This window comes from Ranitomeya imitator, chromosome 5 (genome assembly GCF_032444005.1).
Source record: "Ranitomeya imitator isolate aRanImi1 chromosome 5, aRanImi1.pri, whole genome shotgun sequence".
NCBI classification, from domain to species: Eukaryota; Metazoa; Chordata; class Amphibia; order Anura; family Dendrobatidae; genus Ranitomeya; species Ranitomeya imitator.
The window spans coordinates 199,489,576-199,512,061 of NC_091286.1; the positions used below are offsets into that span (position 1 = coordinate 199,489,576).

Genomic DNA, 22,486 nt, shown 5'->3' on the forward strand with positions numbered 1-22,486 from the left:
AGTTATAATTGGGGGGTTTCCACTGTTCAGGCACATCAGGGGCTCTCCAAACGCGACATGGCGTCCGATCTCAATTCCAGCCAATTCTGCGTTGAAAAAGTAAAACAGTGCTCCTTCCCTTCCGAGCTCTCCCGTGTGCCCAAACAGGGGTTTACCCCAACATATGGGGTATCAACGTACTCAGGACAAATAGGACAACAACCTTTGGGGTCCAATTTCTCCTGTTACCCTTGGGAAAATACAAAACTGGGGGCTAAAAAATTTTTGTGGGAAAAAAAAAAAGATTTTTTATTTTCACGGCTCTGCGTTATAAACTGTAGTGAAACACTTGGGGGTTCAAAGTTCTTACAACACATCTAGATAAGTTCCTTGGGGGGTCTAGTTTCCAAAATGGGGTCACTTGTGGGGGGCTTCTACTGTTTAGGTACATTAGGGGCTCTGCAAACGCAATGTGACGCCTGCAGACCATTCCATCTAAGTCTGCATTCCAAATGGCGCTCCTTCCCTTCCGAGCCCTCCCATGCATCCAAACGGTGGTTCTCCCCCACATATGGGGTATCAGCGCACTCAGGACAAATTGGACAACAACTTTTGGGGTCCAATTTCTCCTGCTACCCTCGGGAAAATACAAAACTGGGGGCTAAAAAAATAATTTTTGTGGGAAAAAAAATTTGTTTTATTTTTACGGCTCTGCATTATAAACTTCTGTGAAGCCCTTGGTGGGTCAAAGCGCTCAAAACACATCTAGATAAGTTCCTTAGGGGGTCTACTTTCCAAAATGGTGTCACTTGTGGGGGGTTTCAATGTTTAGGCACATCAGTGGCTCTCCAAACGCAACATGGCATCCCATCTCAATTCCTGTCAATTTTGCATTGAAAAGTCAAACGGCGCTCCTTCCCTTCCGAGGTCTCCCATGCGCCCAATCAGTGGTTTATCCTCACATATGGGGTATCGGCGTACTCAGGACAAATTGTACAACAACTTTTGGGGTCCATTTTCTCCTGTTACCCTTGGTAAAATAAAACAAATTGGAGCTGAAGTAAATTTTTTGTGAAAAAAAGTTAAATGTTCATTTTTATTTACATAGTGGATGCTTTCCTGAAACGGAAAGTACTTGCAAGCAGCATAATACAAAGAATAGCAGGTTTACCCAGAATCCTTTGCAGTAGGCGGAGCTATGCAAATCATCTCTTTCCACCCCAGTCTTTCCGTTTCAGGAAAGCATCCACTATGTATTTCCTTTAAGTAGAGGGCTTTTCGGTCTCTTTCGTCCCGCTACATTTAGCCCAACTTGGGTCTCTCCCTAAGGTGGCTAGCATGTATGTATCACTTGCTCACCGAGCCCCACTCCATACAGCCAACCAATTCCAGCCCTGTGCTGATGAGGGCCTAAAGCCCGAAACACGTGTCCACAGGTAGGAATTGGTTGGCTGTGTAAATTTAGAAACTAATCCGCAGCATTGCACGCTTGGCGATTCCAAGCGCTGTGGATTAGACTGGGGTGGAAAGAGATGATTTGCATAGCTCCGCCTACTGCAAAGGATTCTGGGTAAACCTGCTATTCTTTGTATTATGCTGCTTGCAAGTACTTTCCGTTTCAGGAAAGCATCCACTATGTATTTCCTTTAAGTAGAGGGCTTTTCGGTCTCTTTCGTCCCGCTACATTTAGCCCAGCTTGGGTCTCTCCCTAAGGTGGCTAGCATGTATGTATCATTATTATTTAAAAATTCCAAAAATTCCTGTGAAGCACCAGAAGGGTTAATAAACTTCTTGAATATGGTTTTGAGCACCTTGAGGGGTGCAGTTTTTAGAATGGTGTCACACTTGGGTATTTTCTATCATATAGACCCCTCAAAATGACTTCAAATGAGATGTGGTCGCTAAAAAAAAATGGTGTTGTAAAAATGAGAAATTGCTGGTCAACTTTTAACCCTTATAACTCCCTAACAAAAAAAAATTTTGGTTCCAAAATTGTGCTGATGTAAAGTAGACATGTGGGAAATGTTACTTATTAAGTATTTTACATGACATATCTCTGTGATTTAATTGCATAAAAATTCAAAGTTGGAAAATTGAGAAATTTTCAAAAGTTCTGGTAGGTTTGATAATGCGTATGTGCTTTCCATCCACCGCTCCCAAACAATTGGGGAAATCACAGACATCCTGGTATATTCCGGGAAGAGGAGTAAGAGGAGTAGTAGTAGGAGGAGTAGTAGTAGCAGTAGTAGCAGTAGTAGCAGTAGTAGCAGTAGTAGCAGCAGCAGCAGCAGCAGCAGCAGTGAGCTGGTGCATTCGAGCACTGAAGCGCGTTCTATTTAGATGCCACTGAGAAGAAAATGACAGCTGCAGCTGGAACTCTATATAATATAGCTGGCATTTGCCACATGTGGCGGGAACTCAGCTCCTGAACACCCTCCACACATGAGGATCTCTTTCCAGGATGTGAATACAATGTCATTTTGCAGAAGGGGTTAAATAGCAAAGAGAATAATAAAGTTTATTCCGTTCAGAAAGCCTTTTGAACGCTTTAATAATCTGTGCGCCTGGAAAATGCTTTCAACTCTTAAAAGCAGAAGCAGGTGCCTTCATAAGTATCTGGATGTTATGACCAAACATCTACTCCCTGCAATCGGATACATGTTCAGGCATTGCAAATGATGTAGAGACCATTACACACATTTCATGAAAAAGGTGTTTTATGCATGCATACCAGAAATCACCAAATCACCAAAACCCCCCCCCCCCCCCCACATGTTAAAGATAGGGGCACATGACGCATGCGTCGACGACGCTGCACCCAAAGACGCTAATGTGAACGTAGCCTTAGTGGGATTTCAACCACGCTGCAATGCAACAGTGCTAACTACTGAACCACTGTGTGCATTACAATGATGATCCACAGACTTAAATTGTAAAAACAATTTCCGGTCCATCGCCTCTGTGTAATGGGACAAGTCAGAATTTCAGTTAGGCAAGTCAGGAGAGGGGCAAAATAGTAAACCAAGGAAGACTGCGTGCGGCATTTTAAAGCACAGGATCACTGGCATGTTTTATGAGGGGAGATGTGTGTCACTGCGCATAATGGCGTCAGTGTTGTGAAAATAGAGTGGCTTCCTCCAGCACACTGTGTTGTGAGGGTTAAACTTGCATACATGGGCTGGTTTTAGGTGGACAGCTATAGAGTGGGTGGGAAGATGTCCACCATATCTCCACCTGCAGAGTCAGCACAGCCCTGTACTAACAGGACCTGTGTGATGTCACACTCATGTGATCAGTCACATGGTCTGGGTTTAAATGGCTGGACGTGAGAGGCAGTCTGCGAGTTGTGTTTGGAGAGGAAAGACTCCAAACGGTGGCTTCTAGTGGAGCTGAAGACACATGGTGGTCTGAGAGGGCGAATCCCTCAGACAATTGGACTTTGTTATAAGTAATCTTTTTTGCCGTTATGCCAGAAAGGCTCTGTTTACTTTGCTGAACCCTGCTATCATTTATGCTGCTCCACAATAAACCAGCAGGTGATTGACCACAAGAAGCGTTCCTGTGTCTACCTTGGGAAGCAGCTGAGTCAACCCCCTACCAGCACTTATACTACACGCATTTAGAAAGCTTTAACCCCTTTACCCCCAAGGGTGGTTTGCACGTTATGGACCGGGCCAATTTTTACAATTCTGACCACTGTCCCTTTATGAGGTTATAACTCTGGAACGCTTCAACGGATTCCGGTGATTCTGACAATGTTTTCTCGTGACATATTGTACTTCATGATAGTGGTAAGATTTATTTGATATTACCTGCGTTTATTTGTGAAAAAATTTCGCAATTTTCCAACTTTGAATTTTTATGCAATTAAATCACAGAGATATGTCACACAAAATACTTAATAAGTAACATTTCCCACATGTCTACTTTACATCAGCACAATTTTGGAACCAAAATTTTTTTTTGTTAGGGAGTTATAAGGGTTAAAAGTTGACCAGCAATTTCTCATTTTTACAACACCATTTTATTTTAGGGACCACATCTCATTTGAAGTCCTTTTGAGGGGTCTATATGATAGAAAATACCCAAGTGTGACACCATTCTAAAAACTGCACCCCTTCAGGTGCTTCACAGGAATTTTTGGAATGTTTAAATAAAAATGAACATTTAACTTTTTTTCACAAAAAATGTACTTCAGCTCCAATTTGTTTTATTTTACCAAGGGTAACAGGAGAAAATGGACCCCAAACGTTGTTGTACAATTTGTCATGAGTACGCCGATACCCCATATGTGGGGGTAAACCACTGTTTGGGCGCATGGGAGAGCTCGGAAGGGAAGGAGCGCCATTTGACTTTTCAATGCAAAATTGACTGGAAATGAGATGGGACGCCATGTTGCGTTTGGACAGCCACTGATGTGCTTAAACATCATTGATACCATTTTGGAAAGTAGACCCACTAAGGAACTTATCTAGATGTGTTGTGAGAACTTTGAACCCCCAAGTGTTTCACTACAGTTTATAACGCAGAGCCGTGAAAATAAAAAATAAAAAAATTTCCCCCCAAAATTATTTTTTAGCCCCTAGTTTTGTATTTTCCCGAGGGTAAAAGGAGAAATTGGACCCCGAAAGTTGTTGTCCAATTTGTCCTGAGTACGCTGATACCATATATGTGGGGGGGGAACCATCGTTTGGGCGCATGGGAGGGCTCGGAAGGGAAGGAGCGCCATCTGGAATGCAGACTTAGATGGAATGGTCTGCAGGCGTCACATTGCGTTTGCAGAGCCCCTAATGTACCTAAAAAGTAGAAACCCCCCACAATCGACCCCATATTGGAAACTAGACCCCACAAGGAACTTATCTAGATATGTTGTGAGAACTTTGAACCCCCAAGTGTTTCACTACAGTTTATAATGCAGAGCCGTGAAAATAAAAAATCCTTTTTTTCCCCCCCCACAAAAATAATTTTTTAGCCCCCAGTTTTGTATTTTCCCAAGGGTAACAGGAGAAATTGGACACCAAAAGTTGTTTAACCCCTTAATGACAGCCAATACGTCTTTTAACTGACCTGAGATATAAGAGAATAGCCTCCCCATACAGATGACAATCCAGCATCTGTTGGTTGTACACTATAGCTGACAACTTGCTGTATCAGCCACGATCAGTATTTGCACCTTCTAAATCTGTTTAACCCCTTAGATGCTGCTGTCAATAGTGACTACATCATTATAAATGGTTAACAGAGTGTGGGGGCTTCTTCTTTATCCCAATTGGTGCCCTCAAATCATGATTTTGTTGTCCTGATGTTTGCGATGGCAATTCATGACCAAATAGCGGCCTTAGAGTCTGACTGCTATAGTAATCTGTTCAGAAGTTAGAGGCATTTAGGTGATAAAAATACACATTTTCATTTCTGTCATGCCACTTTGCATTAATTCCTGTAAAGCACCTGAAGGGTTAATAAACTACCTGACTGCAGTTTTCAATATGTCAGGGGGTGCGGTTTTTAAAATGGTATCACGTTTGGGGGTTTCCCAATATATGGGACCCCTAAAGTCACTTCAAACATGGATAAGTCCCTAAAAAAATAAATGTGGTAAATTTCTTTGAAAAAATGAAAAATTGCTGCTACATTTTTAAACCTCCTAAAATGCTAACAAAATAAAATAACATTTTACAAATGGTGCTGATGTAAAGCAGACATGTGGGAAATGTTATTTATTAATGGTTTGCTGTTGTATGACTATCTGGATTAAAGGGATAATCATTCAAATTTAGAAAATTGCTAATTTTTTAACATTTTTCTCAAATTTTTTATATTTTTTATAAATAAACACAAAATGTTGAACTAAATTTACCATTATCATAAAGTATAATGTGTCACGAAAAAACAATCTCAAAATCACTGGGATTTGTTGAAGCGTTGCAGAGTTATTACCACATAAAGTGACACTGGTCAGATTTCAAAAATTTGGCTCGGTCACTAAGGGGTTAATTTGTCCTGAATACGCAGATACCCCATATGTTGGGGTAAACCCCTGTTTGGGCACACGAGAGCTCGGAAGGGAAGGAGCACTGTTTTACTTTTTCAACGCAGAATTGGCTGGAATTGAGATCGGACGCCATGTCGCGTTTGGAGAGCCCCTGATGTGCCTAAACAGTGGAAACCCCCCAATTATAACTGAAACCCTAATTCAAAACACACCCCTAACCCTAATCCCAACGGTAACCCTAACCACACCTCTAACCCAGACACACCCCTAACCCCAATCCCAACCGTAAATGTAATCCAAACCCTAACTTTAGCCCGAACCCTAACCCTAACTTTAGCCCCAACCCTAACTGTAGCCCCAACCCTAACCCCAACTCTAACCCTATATATCTCATTTATATAATTTTTTTTTATGTTTTGGCGCTTTTATTCGATAAAAACCATTTTATAGAAAAAATAATTATTTTTACATCGCTTTATTCTAAGGACTACAACTTTTTTATTTTTTTGCTGATGATGCTGTATGGCGGCTCGTTTTTTGTGGGACAAGATGACGCTTTCGGCGGTACCATGGTTATTTATATCTGTCTTTTTGATCGTGTGTTATTCCACTTTTTGTTCAGCGGTATGATAATAAAGCGTTGTTTTTTTGCCTCTTTTTCTTACGGTGTTTACTGAAGGAGTTAACTAGTGGGACAGTTTTATAGGTTGGGTCGTTACGGACGCGGTGATACTAAATGTGTGTACTTTTATTGATTTTTTTTTATTTAGATACAGAAATGTATTTATGGGAATAATATATATATTTTTTTCATTATTTAGGAATTTTTTTTTTTTTTTACACGAGTGGAAAAAAATTTTTTTAACTTTTTTACTTTGTCCCACGGGGGACATCACAGATCGGTGATCTGACAGTTTGCACAGCACTGTCAGATCACCGATCTGACTTACAGGGCTGCAGGCTTACCAAGCGCCTGCTCTGAGCAGGCACTTGGTAAGCCACCTCCCTCCCTGCAGGACCCGGATGCCGCGGCCATCTTGGATCCGGGCCTGGAGCAGGGAGGGAGGTAAGGAGACCCTCGCAGCAACGCGATCACATCGCGTTGCTGCGGGGGTCTCAGGGAAGCCCGCAGGGAGCCCCCTCCCTGTGCGACGCTTCCCTATACCGCCGGCACACCGCGATCATGTTTGATCGCAATGTGCTGGGGGCGGTCCGTGACCGCTCCTGGCACATAGCGCCGGATGTCAGCTGTGATAGGCAGCTGACACCCGGCCGTGATCGACCGCGCTCCCCCCGTGAGCGCTGCCGATCGCGCTGGACGTACTATTCCGTCCATGGGAATTAAGGCCCACCCCACATGGACGGAATAGTACGTCCAATGGCAGAAAGGGGTTAAGGACCAGCATGTTTTCATTGGAATGCTTTTAACATTACTTACTTGTATAGTTGTTGCATCTCCATCAGTCGATATGTCTACCAGATCTGCAGAACAAGGAAAATCACTCGGTGGGAGCTGTAGTTCCTTACATGACATAGACTGTTAAAAAAAAAAAAAAAAGTTTAATTGTATTGGTATTAAACAGGCATCACTGTGCTACATTGGGCCTCAAATATTTTATTAACAGCTTTATGTTTCATGCAGGTCAGACATTCCTAATTCACAAAAACAGCACATAAATAACATAACTATGTGCTAGGAACTGAGAATTCAAAGAAATGTGCCATGTTAGAGGAGTCAATATCCCCCTCATTTTTCCCTTGACATGGCTGTATGAAGGACTGTTTTTGCAAGAGGAGTTGCATTTGTTGGTGGGACCACTTTGGAGTACACTATTAACCAATTCTTATCAACTCCCCCCAAAAAATTTTTTTTCTTTTTCTACAATATTTATTAGGCTCAAGAGGAAACTTGAACACGAGATCCTTAGATTGTTAGGTAATACTGAGCACTACAAGTATAATCAGATGTCACCCGTGAGCTCCAATTGGTGAAATCTATGTCATGATCAAGACCCCCCGCTGACCTCATGATTGCTAGTCTCCAAACGAAAAAAAAAAAATATTACAACTTTACTAAAGGCAAAAGACAAAGCTGTAGCCAGGTCTTACTTTTGAAGATGAAGGTTGACTAATTTTCCAGATTAAAATCCGATCATTGCACACTAGCCAGGCCCATCCAAGTTCATGAACCTTCACCATTAAAGAATCGTTGGCTGGTGGGAAAAAAATAAATATAAATTATATACATCATTAAAACAGGAAATTACAAGCGCCGGTATTTATTAACTGACTAGTAGCATCTCTAAATGTATACTGCTCCTTACCTGGGCTACAGATGCTTCTACACTGCGCATTCTGTACGGGACCCTGAAAAATCTCCTGTCCTCTACACAGTAAGCAATTTGAGTACGATCACTCAGCCAGTTATGAATCCACCTAACCGTAGCTTTGTCAATCCCATACGTGGTCATTTTTTCAATAAGGATAGTATAAGATACTTTAACAAATGCTTTGCTGAAGTAGAGATATACTATATCTACTGCATTTCCCTAATCCACACAGTCAGGGATTCCATAATACAAAGAAATTAGATTAGTCTGGCATGACTTGTTTGCTACAAACCCATGCTAGCTCTGGTTAATTACTGTATTCTTATCCAAGTACTTACCGTATTTTTCGGAGTACAAGACGCACCTTTTTACCTCCAAAAATGTGGAGGAAAATGGGGGGGGGTGCCTATTATAGTCAGGATGTCCTTGCTCTGCATGTGATGGGGAGAGCAGCAGGTCACAGGATGCTGGAGCCGCTTGCTGCGGCCAACTCCTGCGCACGCTGCTAAAGAGAAATGATTATTCACTCCATTCCACGCCGATGGGCGTGGAAAGGAGTGAATATTCATTTCTCTTTAATAGCAAGCACAGTGCTAGCCGCAGCAGCAGGTTTCCTGCAGCTGCTGGGCGTTTTAGTGTGCCGGCTACTTAAGGCAATGAATATTCACTGCATTCCACTCTCATAGGAGTGGAATGCAATGAATATTCCTTCCCTTTAGTAGCGGCACACGTGAAAGCTGTCAGCAGCAGGAACCTGGCGGTTGCTGCCAACACTGCTCGCTAAAGAGCAATGTATACTCACTGCACTCCACGTACATAGCCCTGGCGTGGAGAATAGCGAGTATTCCGGCAGATATCTTTGGCGGCTGGTAAGCAGCGCATGACGTCACTGCCATGTGCTGCTTACAAGCATAAATATAGGCAAGGAAAACAAAACAGGCAAAGACGTGCACACCCTCTACTCATGATGTCAAGAATATAAGTAAGAGGTAACTAACGCCTGTCGATGGAATAGTACAAGACACACCAAATGCTAACAAGCAAAAAGACACTAAAGGAATGGTGCAATAAAGTCCAAGATGTAATAACCAATATCTATATCTCTCTCTATATCTATCTATCTATCTATATATACACACACACATACAGCAATACAAAGAATCAAAAAGTAGTAGTGGGTTAAAAACTACAAACAATGTACATTATATATATTCCTTGTATTGCTAGAGATATATATATATATATATATATATATATATATATATATATATATATATATATATATATATTAATAAAGATATTGGCGATCTCGGCGGCCATTTTCCTGAAGCCGAGTTCGCATCTCGGCTGCAGGAAAATGGCCGCCGCGATCGCCATCTGCGCACGCGCGGCATCCCGCGGCCATTTTCCTGAAGCCCCGGGAAGCCGAGAAGAACCATCTGCGCACGCGCGGCCTCACAAAGATGGCCGCGCCCACCGATAAACGGCTGAATAGCGCAGATCGCGCTATTTTCTTTCAAGCTGCGCAGTGGATTCGCCATTTGGACATGCGCACACCACTACGCCACCAACAGAGATCTGGGGGAGAAACAGCGCTGTCACCACGCCCATATGACCTGACCAGCGTGAGTGACAGCCCAAAACGGCGACTTTACAAAGGTATTTCGGCAGCATAGGTGGGGAATAAAGGCTCACAAAATACACTAATGTAAAGCACAGCTCTGCCCCTATTTAACGGTATTTTTAGCTCATCTTGAAAAAACTGGGTGACAGGTTCCCTTTAAGGATCTTTCCTTGTAGAAGTAAGGCTCACGGCCTGTAATTTCCTGGTTCCATCTTCTTTCCTTATTTGAAGATCGGGTCAACATTGAAGAAGTGCAAAACTTCTGGGACTTCTACTTATTTCCAGGATATTTAAAAGCTTCTGACTAGTGGTTCTGCAATTTCATCTGCTATCTCTTTCAGTACCCAAGGAGGAGTTGCTTTAGAGGACACAGGCGCAAAGTAGGAATTTAGAAGTTCTGCCTTCTCAAAATCATTTTTTTGACCACTTCACCCATCTCATTCTGTAAAAATCCTATAGCATCTTTGACTTTTGTTTTGCTTTTGAAATAACCCAAATCCTTTTTTATTCCCATCGGTCTCCCGAGACTTTAGCTCTTCTTACGCTTGCCAGACAGACAGCATCATATTTTTTTTTTAGATATGTCTTCTCCCCCCCCCCCCCCCATCTTTCCATTTAATATACATTTCTTTTTTGCTTTAACAAGTTTTTAGGTTGTGTGTTCATCCATCCTAGTCTCTTTAAACCAACAGGTCATGTTTTCAGGATTTCCATAGTATTGTCCAGGTCATGGAATTAATGGTTGAGCAGGTAATGAAATTATCACCTGTGCAATACTAAGGAAATCCTGAAAACATGACCTGTTGGTGGGTCTTGGGGACTGGAGTTGAGAGATACTGCTTTAAATGCTTCCAATTCTTCCTTTTCAGGATTGTTACAGTGAGAATTACATTTAGCATAATCTCCCATCCATCTTGGATATTTCTGGCATTTAGACATTGGATCTATTAAGATGTATTTTGTTCTTGGGACAACCCTTTTAAATGTATTAAGGTTTTTGTTTTGCTTTTTATTGCCAATGATAATACAGTACTGAGCCCCAGCTCTTTGCTGAAAACCTTCATCAAAATCTACCCTTTCTACTCAAAATGAAAATGAATACTGATCAATAGAACTAAACAAGAGACTTAAGGGATATTTCCATCTCTAAGGTCTTATCCCAAAATGTAGTAGGTGTAAAAATATTAGCAAACACCTTTAGTTATAAATGTAGTATACTACATTTATAACTAAAGGTGTTTGCTAATATTTTTACACCTACTAGTGAGTCAGAAGAGCAAGCTGCGGTTGGGACTTTGGAGGGAGGAGGCTGCCTGGTTGCACTTTCAATACATCAGCAATTGACTCTGCCTCCTCTGTATCTGCCCCCTCCAGCCAGGGAGTGTGAATGATTGGTCCATCAGTGAGTCATTCTACCTCTCTGCATCAAGTGACTGTGCCTGTGTTCATCAGACTCCAGGTATTAACTCCCTCTGCTTGCTGTCTCCTGTTTTGCAATCAAATGGTGCAACTTCCTACCTCTGATAGCTGTCCCATCTGCTGCAATAGACTCTAATGGTATTAACTCCCTCCTCTGCTTGCTGTCTGTCATCTGCTGCTTTACCATCTAGAAACATAATTTAATGTGTTTGCTAATTCATTGGTATAATTTATCTGTTGCATTGCACTTAAAACTTACTGTCCACTTACTATCCATGACTGGGATCAGTGTAGATCTTATCTGGTGGAAGGTGTGAAAGTAGATTTTACCAGGCTGAGTGTCTTTGATCATCTTTTCAAAGAAAAAAAAAAAAAACCCTGGTGTGCTAGCCAGCTGCCAAATTATCCTCAACCAGTTCCCACAATCCATCTCTTCTGGGCTATAAATTTAGAACCTTCCTTAGGGGTGCACGCAAGTGGGGGTGCACGCTAGCGTCCCATAAGCAAAGCGTCACAGAAGATAAGCGTCGTGACACCGCAGTTATTCCATGGCAGTTAGTCAGGGCAGGAGTCAGGTAACCCACACTCTGCTCTCCCTTCTATCCATGTGCATTATTCCTATCATCCTATGCTCCCTTGCAATCCACATTCACCGCCCAATCCCCCCTCAATCACGACTCATATACATCAGCTCCTCTCTCCTTCCCTCTCCCATGTACAGCTCCCATGCACTTCTCACCTTCCTGAAAAACCTCAGTCCATCTTACCCAAACAGACTGCATAAAAAAACTTCATACAATCCCAAAAGCTACTTGCTTTTTATCTTCCTACTCCTGCTGATATCAGGAGACATCTCCCCAAACCCCGGTCCACCATCCACCAACCTCAACCCCTACCCTACCTCACATCGAAACCTTACTAATCTTACTAATATTAATTGCACTCCTTCATCCCCTCCTTCTTTTAATTGTGCCCTTTGGAATCCACGGTCTGTATGTAACAAGCTTCCTTTCCTACACAATTACTTTCTGAAAAACTCTCTGAATCTGCTGGCCCTCACGGAAACCTGGATTCAGGATTCTGACACTGTCTCTCCTGCTGCCATTACCCATGGTGGCTTACAATTCTCCCATTCCCCGAGACCAACAAACAGACCTGGTGGTGGAGTTGGCATACTCCTGTCCCCACAATGCACTTTCCAGGTCATCCCCTCAGTTCCATCACTCTCATTCCCTTCTTTTGAGGTCCACACCATCAGGCTCTTTCGCCCCCTCTCCCTCAGAGTAGCGGTCATATACCGGCCCCCAGGCTCACCCACCCGCTTCCTGGACCATTTCTCTGCCTGGCTGCCGCACTTCATGTCCTCAGAACTACCAACCCTTATCCTGGGAGACTTCAACATCCCCATTAACAGCCCCACTTCCACATCTGCATCCCAGCTTCTGTCACTAACCACTTCTCTCGGCCTCTCACAGCTCTCAACCTCTGAGACACACAAGGACGGTAACACCCTGGACCTGGTTTTTGCCCGGCTCTGCTCAATCTCCTACATAGATAACTCACCGCTTCCCCTCTCTGACCACAACATTCTCTCCTTCACACTCACATATCCTCGCTCACCCCAGCACCCTCCTACACACCATTCAGTCAGAAATCTACAAGCCATTAACCCTCTTACACTTTCAGACTCCCTACGCTTATCATTGTCCCCAATCTCTTCCTTTTCCTGTCCTGATCTGGCGGTACATCACTTCAATGACACTCTTAGAAGCACCCTTGACCAAGTAGCTCCCCTCACCCTCAGGACCTCCAAACACAGAATAAAACAGCCCTGGCTCACATCGCAAACCCGATTTCTCCAGCGATCCTCTAGGTGTGCTGAACGCTTATGGAGGAAAACACGCACACCAGAAGACTTCATACACTTCAAATTTATGTTAAGGACCTATAACTTTGCCCTTCACTTCGCTAAACAGACCTACTTTACCACTCTGATCTCCTCACTATCCAACAACCCCAAGAAACTTTTTGACACCTTTCACTCCCTCCTCAGGCCAAAAGCACAAGCCCCTATCACAGATATTTGTGCTGGTGACCTAGCCTCCCACTTTATAGAGAAAATAGACAATATCCGTCAGGAAATCCGCTCCCAACAACTAAGTTCAGTGACTCCCATCCCTCCCCTCATTGCCCCTGGCTCACTCTCCACATTCGATCCCATCACAGAAGAAGAAGTCTCCAAGCTCCTCTCCTCTTCTCGTCCGACTACATGCACTACCGACCCCATTCCCTCACATCTCCTCCAGTCTCTCTCTCCAGTTGTCACAAGTCACCTAACTACAATCTTTAATCTCTCCCTCTCCTCTGGCATTTTCCCCTCCTCCTTCAAACACTCTATCATTACTCCATTACTAAAGAAACCCACCCTCGACCCATCCTGCACAAACAACTACAGACCGGTCTCCAATCTCCCATTCATCTCTAAACTCTTGGAGCGCCTGATATACTCCCGCCTTACCCGTTACCTCTCCACTCACTCCCTCCTAGACCCTTCACAGTCCGGTTTCCGCCCCCTACATTCGACAGAAACTGCACTCATCAAAGTGACCAATGACCTTCTGACAGCAAAACGTAATGGTGACCACTCTCTGCTCATTCTTCTCGACCTTTCTGCAGCTTTTGACACTGTTGACCACCCTCTCCTGCTCTCTAGGCTCCAGTCACTAGGCATTAAGGACACTGCTCTCTCCTGGTTCTCCTCCTATCTTTCCGACCGCTCCTTCAGTGTTCTGTTCTCTGGCTCCACTTCATCTCCTCTTCCTCTCACTGTTGGGGTACCTCAGGGCTCAGTCCTTGGCCCCCTTCTGTTCTCTCTCTACACGGCCCCAATTGGACAGACCATCAGCAGATTTGGCTTTCAGTACCATCTTTATGCCGACGACACACAACTATATACGTCATCCCCTGACCTTACCCCCGCTGTACTACAGAATGCCACTGACTGTCTGTCCGCAGTCTCCAACATCATGTCCGCTCTCTATCTGAAACTCAACCTCTCCAAAACTGAACTTCTTCTGCTCCCACCATCTACTAACCTCCCTAAATCTGACATTTCCCTCTCCGTGGGTGGCACCATAATAACACCCCGGCAGCAGGCGCGCTGTCTGGGTGTTATGTTTGACTCCGATCTCTCCTTCACCTCCCATATACAATCTCTTGCCCGCTCGTGCCGCTTACACCTAAAGAACATCTCTAGAATCCGCCCTTTTCTCACCATGGAGACAGCTAAAACCCTCACGGTCGCCCTGATCCACTCCCGCCTGGACTACTGTAACGCTCTATTAATTGGCCTCCCCCTCACTCGACTTTCCCCTCTCCAGTCCATCCTTAATGCAGCAGCCAGGGTCGTCCATCTGGCTAATCGTTACTCGGACGCGTCTGCTCTTCGCCAGTCGTTACACTGGCTGCCCATTCATTACAGGATACAATTCAAAGTACTTGTTCTCACCCACAAAGCTCTCCACAGTGCGGCACCCCCTTACATCTCCTCCCTCATTTCTGTCTATCAGCCTAACAGACCACTGCGCTCTGCAAATGACTTTCGGCTAACCTCTGCACTAATCCGTACCTCCCACTCCCGACTCCAAGACTTCTCCCGTGCTGCGCCAATCCTCTGGAATGCTCTACCCCAAGATATTAGGACCATCCATAATTTGCATAGTTTTAGGCGCTCGCTCAAAACACATTTGTTCAGAGCGGCCTATCACGTTCACTAATCAAAGTTATGTTATGTTTGTGTGTAGCCCATTCACTATCCCCATCTATTCCCCAACCCCTGAAGATGGCTGGACCATCATTGTAAATACATAATTGTAAATTCACACCTGTACTTTGTATCTCCCCCACCTCATTGTAGATTGTAAGCTCTCACGAGCAGGGTTGTCTTATTTTGCTTTAATTATTGTATTGTTAACGTTGTTACTTATGACTTTTGTGTTTGAAACTGTTAAACTGTAAAGCGCTGCGGAATATGTTGGCGCTATATAAATAAAGATTATTATTATTATTCAGATTTGCTATGTCCTTACCTCGAGTAGGGCATTGCAGTAGCTTAGGCATCAATGGTTACAACCACTAACAACTGTTACTACATAAGTGGTCATAACCATGGATACATAAGCTACTACAAGGAGCGACATAGCGAATCAAGAGAACTATACTACATTTCTAATCTGAGGTATTTGCAAATATTAATATTACACCTACTACAAAATGGGATAGGATTGGGATAGGATTGTGGAGATGGGAATACCCCTTTAACTGTGCAATTACCTTGAGCACTTGTCAAAGCCTCCATGACTTTAACTGGTAGCGAAGAGCCAATTAACTTAACATTGTAATTCACAGTTTCGACAGCACAAGGATGAAGAACAACTCTGGAAGGTGTTGCTCTAAAAAAAACAAAAACAAATATATATATGAAAAACTAAACCCAAAATATATTAAATAACATGCTATGCACACACTTTTTTTTTTTTTTTTTAAATGCGTCTATGCCCAGACCAAACTATATGGGTGCTTTCACATTGCGTTGTGGGTGTCAGTGGGGGTATATGTTAACCCCTTCCCGACCTTTGACGCATACGCTGCGTCATGAAAGTCGGTGCCATTCCGACCCATGACGCAGCATATGCGTCATGGAAAGATCGCGTCCCTGCAGGCCGGGTGAAAGGGTTAACTCCCATTTCACCCGATCTGCAGGGACAGGGGGAGTGGTAGTTTAGCCCAGGGGGGGTGGCTTCACCCCCTCGTGGCTACGATCGCTCTGATTGGCTGTTGAAAGTGAAACTGCCAATCAGAGCGATTTGTAATATTTCACCTAAAAAACTGGTGAAATATTACAATCCAGCCATGGCCGATGCTGCAATATCATCGGCCATGGCTGGAAACACTTATGTGCACCCACCCCACCGATCGCCCCCCCACCCCCCCGATCTGTGGTCCGCTCCCCTCCGTCCTGTGCTCCGCTCCCCCGTCCTCCTGTCCGCTTCCCCGTGCACCAATCACACCCCCTGTGCTGCAATCAAACCCCCCCGCACTCCGATCCCCCCCCCGCACACAGCGACCCCCCCCCCCGTGCTCCGATCCACCCCCCCCGCACAGCGATCCCTCACCCCGTGCTCCAATCCTTCCCCGTGCTCCAATCCTCCCTCCCGTGTTCCGATCCACCCCCCCCCATGATCCGATCCACCCCCCCGTGCTCCGACGCCCCCCCCGTGCCCTGATCTCCCCCCCTTATACTTACCTGGCCGCCCGAGGTCCGTCCGTCTTCTTTCCTGGGCGCCGCCATCTTCCAAAATGGCGGGCGCATGTGCAGTGCGCCCGCCGAATCTGCCGGCCGGCAGATTCGTTCCAGAGTGAATTTTGATCACTGAGATATATCCTATCTCAGTGATCAAAATAAAAAAAATAGTAAATGACCCCCCCCTTTGTCACCCCCATAGATAGGGACAATAAAAAAAATAAAGAATTTTTTTTTTTTCACTAAGGTTGGGGTAAGAACTAGGGTTAGGGTTAGGGGTAGGGTTAGGGGTAGGGTTAGGGGTAGGGTTAGGGGTAGGGTTAGGGGTAGGGGTAGGGTTAGGGTTAGGGCTAGGGTTAGGGGTAGGGGTAGGGTTAGGGCTAGGGTTAGGGTTAGGGTTAGGGGTAGGGTTAGGGCTAGGGTTAGGGTTTCGGTATGTGCACACGTATTCTGGTCCTATGCGGATTTTTCCGCAGCGGATTTGAAAAATCCACAGTGCTAAACCGCTGCCGATTTATCGTGGATTTACCGCGGTTTTTCTGCGCATTTCACTGCGGTTTTACAACTGCGATTTTCTATTGGAGCAGTTCTAAAACCGCTGCGGAATCCGCAGAAAGAAGTGACATGCTGCGGAATGTAAACCGCTGCGTTTCCGTGCAGTTTTTCCGCAGCATGTGTACAGCGATTTTTGGTTCCCATAGGTTCACATTGAACTGTACACTCATGGGAAACTGCTGCGGATCCGCAGCGTTTTCCGCAGCGTGTGCACATACCTTTAGAATTAGGCCATGTGCACACGGTGCGGATTGGCCGCTGCGGATTCGCAGCAGTGTTCCATCAGGTTTACAGTACCATGTAAACATATGGAAAACCAAATCCGCTGTGCCCATGGTGCAGAAAATACCGCGCGGGAACGCTGCGTTGTATTTTCCGCAGCATGCCAATTCTTTGTGCGGATTCCGCAGCGTTTTACACCTGTTCCTCAATAGGAATCCACAGGTGAAATCCGCACAAAAAACACTGGAAATCCACGGTAAATCCACAGGTAAAACGCAGTGCCTTTTACCCGCGGATTTTTCAAAAATGATGCTGAAAAATCTCATACGAATCCGCAACGTTGGCACATAGCCTTAGAGTTGGGTTGGAATTAGGGTTGTGGTTAGGGTTAGGGGTGTGTTGGGGTTAGGGTTGTGGTTAGGGGTGTGTTGGGGTTAGGGTTGTGATTAGGGTTACGGCTACAGTTGGGATAAGGGTTAGGGGTGTGTTGGAGGTAGAATTGAGGGGTTTCCACTGTTTAGGCACTTCAGGGGGTCTCCAAACGCAACATGGCGCCACCATTGATTCCAGCCAATCTTGTATTCAAAAATTCAAATGGTGCTCCCTCACTTCCGAACCCCGACGTGTGCCCAAACAGTGGTTTACCCCCACATATGGGGTACCAGCATACTCAGGACAAACTGCGCAACAATTACTGGGGTCCAACTTCTCCTGTTACCCTTGAGAAAATAAAAAATTGCTTGCTAAAACATCATTTTTGAGGAAAGAAAAATGATTTTTTATTTTCACGGCTCTGCGTTGTAAACGTCTGTGAAGCACTTGGGGGTTCAAAGTGCTCACCACATATCTAGATAAGTTCCTTGGGGGGTCTAGTTTCCAAAATGGGGTCACTTGTGGGGGGTTTCTACTGTTTAGGCACACCAGGGGCTCTGCAAACGCAACATGACGCCCGCAGACCATTCCATCAAAGTCTGCATTTCAAAAGTCACTACTTCCCTTCTGAGCCCCCACGTGTGCCCAAACAGTGGTTTACCCCCACACATGGGGCATCAGCGTACTCAGGAGAAACTGGACAACAACTTTTGTGGTCCAATTTCTCCTGTAACCCTTAGGAAAATAAAAAATTCTGGGCTAAAAAATTATTTTTGAGGAAAGAAAACGTATTTATTATTTTCACGGCTCTGCGTTATAAACTTCTGTAAAGCACTTGGGGGTTGAAAGTGCTCACCACACATCTAGATAAGTTCCTTTGGGGGTCTAGTTTCCAAAATGGGGTCACTTGTGGGGGGTTTCTACTGTTTAGGCACACCAGGGGCTCTGCAAACGCAATGTGACGCCCGCAGACCATTCCATCAAAGTCTGCATTTCAAAAGTCACTACTTCCCTTCTGAGCCCCCACGTGTGCCCAAACAGTGGTTTACCCCCACACATGGGGTATCAGCGTACTCAGGAGAAACTGGACAACAACTTTTGTGGTCCAATTTCTCCTGTAACCCTTGGGAAAATAAAAAATTCTGGGCTAAAAAATTATTTTTGAGGAAAGAAAACGTATTTATTATTTTCACTGCTCTGTGTTATGAACTTCTGTGAAGCACTTGGGGGTTCAAAGTGCTCACCTCACATCTAGATAAGTTCCTTTCGGGGTCTAGTTTCCAAAATGGGGTCACTTGTGGGGGGTTTCTACTGTTTAGCCACATCAGGGGCTCTGCAAACGCAACGTGACGCCCGCAGAGCATTCCATCAAAGTCTGCATTTCAAAACGTCACTACTTCACTTCCGAGCCCCAGCATGTGCCTAAACAGTGGTTTACCCCCACATATGGGGTATCAGCGTACTCAGGAGAAACTGGACAACAACTTTTGGGGTCAAATTTCTCCTGTTACCCTTGGGAAAATAAAAAATTGCGGGCTAAAATTCATTTTTGAGAAAATAATTTTTTTTTTTTATTTTCATGGCTCTGCGTTATAAACTTCTGTGAAGCACTTGAGGGTTCAAAGTGCTCACTACACATCTAGATTAGTTCCTTTGGGGGTCTAGTTTCCAAAATGGGGTAATTTGTGGGGGATCTCCAATGTTTAGGCACACAGGGGCTCTCCAAACGCGACATGGTGTCCGCTAATGATTGGAGCTAATTTTCCATTTAAAAAGCCAAATGGCGTGCCTTCCCTTCTGAGCCCTGCCGTGCGCCCAAACAGTGGTTTACCCCCACATATGGGGTATCTGCATACTCAGGACAAACTGGACAACAACATTTGTGGTCCAATTTCTCCTATTACCATTGGCAAAATAGGAAATTCCAGGCTAAAAAATCATTTTTGAGAAAAGAAAAATTATTTTTTATTTTCATGGCTCTGCATTATAAACTTCTGTGAAGCACCTGGGGGTTTAAAGTGCTCAGTATGCATCTAGATAAGTTCCTTGGGGGGTCTAGTTTCCAAAATGGGGTCACTTGTGGGGGAGCTCCATTGCATAGGCACACAGGGGCTCTCCAAATGCGACATGGTGTCCGCTAACAATTGGAGCTAATTTTCCATTCAAAAAGTTAAAAGGCGCGCCTTCCCTTCCGAGCCCTGCCGTGTGCCCAAACAGTGGTTTACCCCCACATATGAGGTATCGGCGTACTCGGGAGAAATTGCTCAACAAATTTTAGGATCCATTTTATCCTATTGCCCATGTGAAAATGAAAAAATTGAGGCGAAAATAAATTTTTTGTGAAAAAAAAGTACTTTTTCATTTTTACGGATCAATTTGTGAAGCACCTGAGGGTTTAAAGTGCTCACTAGGCATCTAGATAAGTTCCTTGGGGGGTCCAGTTTCCAAAATGGGGTCACTTGTGGGGGAGCTCCAATGTTTAAGCACACAGGGTCTCTCCAAACGCGACATGGTGTCCGCTATCGATGGAGATAATTTTTCATTCAAAAAGTCAAATGGCGCTCCTTCCCTTCCGAGCCTTACCATGTGCCCAAACAGTGGTTTACCCCCACATGTGAAGTATCGGTGTACTCAGGAGAAATTGCCAAACAAATTTTAGGATCCATTTTATCCTGTTGTCCATGTGAAAATGAAAAAATTGAGGCTAAAAGAATTTTTTTGTGAAAAAAAAGTACTTTTTCATTTTTACGGATCAATTTGTGAAGCACCTGGGGGTTTAAAGGGCTCACTATGCATTTAGATAAGTTCCTTGGGGCGTCTAGTTTCCAAAATGGGGTCACTTGTGGGGGAGCTCCAATTTTTAGGCACACGGGGGCTCTCCAAATGTGACATGGTGTCCGCTAAAGAGTGCAGCCAATTTTTCATTCAAAAAGTCAAATGGCGCTCCTTCCCTTCCAAGCCCTGCCGTGCGCCCGAACAGTGGTTTACCCCCACATATGAGGTATCGGCGTACTCAGGACAAATTGGACAACAACGTACGTGGTTCAGTTTCTCCTTTTACCATTGGGAAAATAAAAAAATTGTTGCTGAAAAATCATTTTTGTGACTAAAAAGTTAAATGTTCATTTTTTCCTTCCATGTTGCTTCTGCTGCTGTGAAGCACCTGAAGGGTTAATAAACTTCTTGAATGTGGTTTTGTGCACCTTGAGGGGTGCAGTTTTTAGAATGGTGTCACTTTTGGGTATTTTCAGCCATATAGACCCCTCAAACTGACTTCAAATGTGAGGTGGTCCCTAAAAAAAATGGTTTTGTAAATTTCGTTGTAAAAATGAGAAATCGCTGGTCAAATTTTAACCCTTATAACTTCCTAGCAAAAAAAAATTTTGTTTCCAAAATTGTGCTGATGTAAAGTAGACGTGTGGGAAATGTTATTTATTAACTATTTTGTGTCACATAACTCTCTGGTTTAACAGAATAAAAATTCAAAATGTGAAAATTGCGAAATTTTCAAAATTTTCGCCAAATTTCCGTTTTTATCACAAATAAACACAGAATTTATTGACCTAAATTTACCACTAACATGAAGCCCAATATGTCACGAAAAAACAATCTCAGAACCGCTAGGATCCATTGAAGCGTTCCTGAGTTATTACCTCATGAAGGGACACTGGTCAGAATTGCAAAAAACGGCAAGGTCTTTAAGGTCAAAATAGGCTGGGTCATGAAGGGGTTAAATATCCCCAGCAAAACGAGGTCCAGACAAATGCTTTGGTGCGAACGTGCGCTCTGCAGTGCACCAATGTCAGGAGTGTAATAATACATGGCAGAGTGTACGTTCACCCTTTCTGCATCATTACAGTCTATGGGCCCATTGTTGCCGATCTGAGTACTTACTCCACCGCCTTCAGTGAACCAACACTGGATGATTGCCAGATGACCTTCCCTGACCAGAGTCCTTGGAAGGAGGTTTGAGAGACTATGGCTCCCCATCCTCTTTTACTGGCGTCTATCTTTATGGTCACCAGAGGGACTTGGATCCAGGGGACTCTTCTGTTTGGGTTTCTTGGGCTGAGCCACCAGCATAGAGAGGCTTTCACCCCAGCAAGTATTGGGATTCTCTTGTCGAGGGATTCTAGGAATCCATCCCAATTTTCAAGAACATGGGCCTGGAGGGTGCTTGAACCCAAGTTACCGTCTGGATACAAGATGTCATGAAGCAGAGGCCTGACATAAAAAACTCCCAACGACCATGATTTTTTCCTTCATAGGATGTCGATCCTTGATCTTAACCGAATCTGCTTTTGATTGGGTAAAAAAAAGATGTCGGACTGAGAATTCAGTAGAACCCCTAGAAACGTCTTTTCTAGGGGATGGAACCATATCTGACCTTTGGTAGTTCACTAACCATCACAGAGATGTTAGAACCTGACTTGTCGTCTGTAGATGTACCTGGAGTAACTGTATAGAGGTGGACACCAGCATGAAGTCGTCAAGGTAGGATATTAAGCAAATATTCTGACCACTGATGTAAGCCATGACTTCTGTCATAATATTACTGAAGATTAGTTACACCGATGTTATCCAGAAGGGAAAACATTGAAGTGATACTTCATTGTATTCCCTGGACAACCACAAACATCAGGAACTTCCGATAGAACGTGTCTTGAACATCGATCATAGCCATGGCGAAG

At 44.2% G+C, this 22,486-nt stretch overlaps 1 protein-coding gene across 1 annotated transcript in view; it reads right to left on the minus strand.

Moving 5' to 3' along the window:
* Positions 1 to 22,486, minus strand: part of NUP133 (nucleoporin 133) — a 257,731-nt gene that overhangs the window by 230,381 nt on the left and 4,864 nt on the right. Inside the window, exons 2-4 of the mRNA XM_069769500.1 lie at positions 15,677 to 15,795; positions 8,081 to 8,184; positions 7,410 to 7,508 (exon numbers count right to left, since the gene is read on the minus strand). Of these exons, the coding sequence (XP_069625601.1) occupies positions 7,410 to 7,508; positions 8,081 to 8,184; positions 15,677 to 15,795 (322 nt within the window). The remainder of the gene's footprint in view (positions 1 to 7,409; positions 7,509 to 8,080; positions 8,185 to 15,676; positions 15,796 to 22,486) is intronic.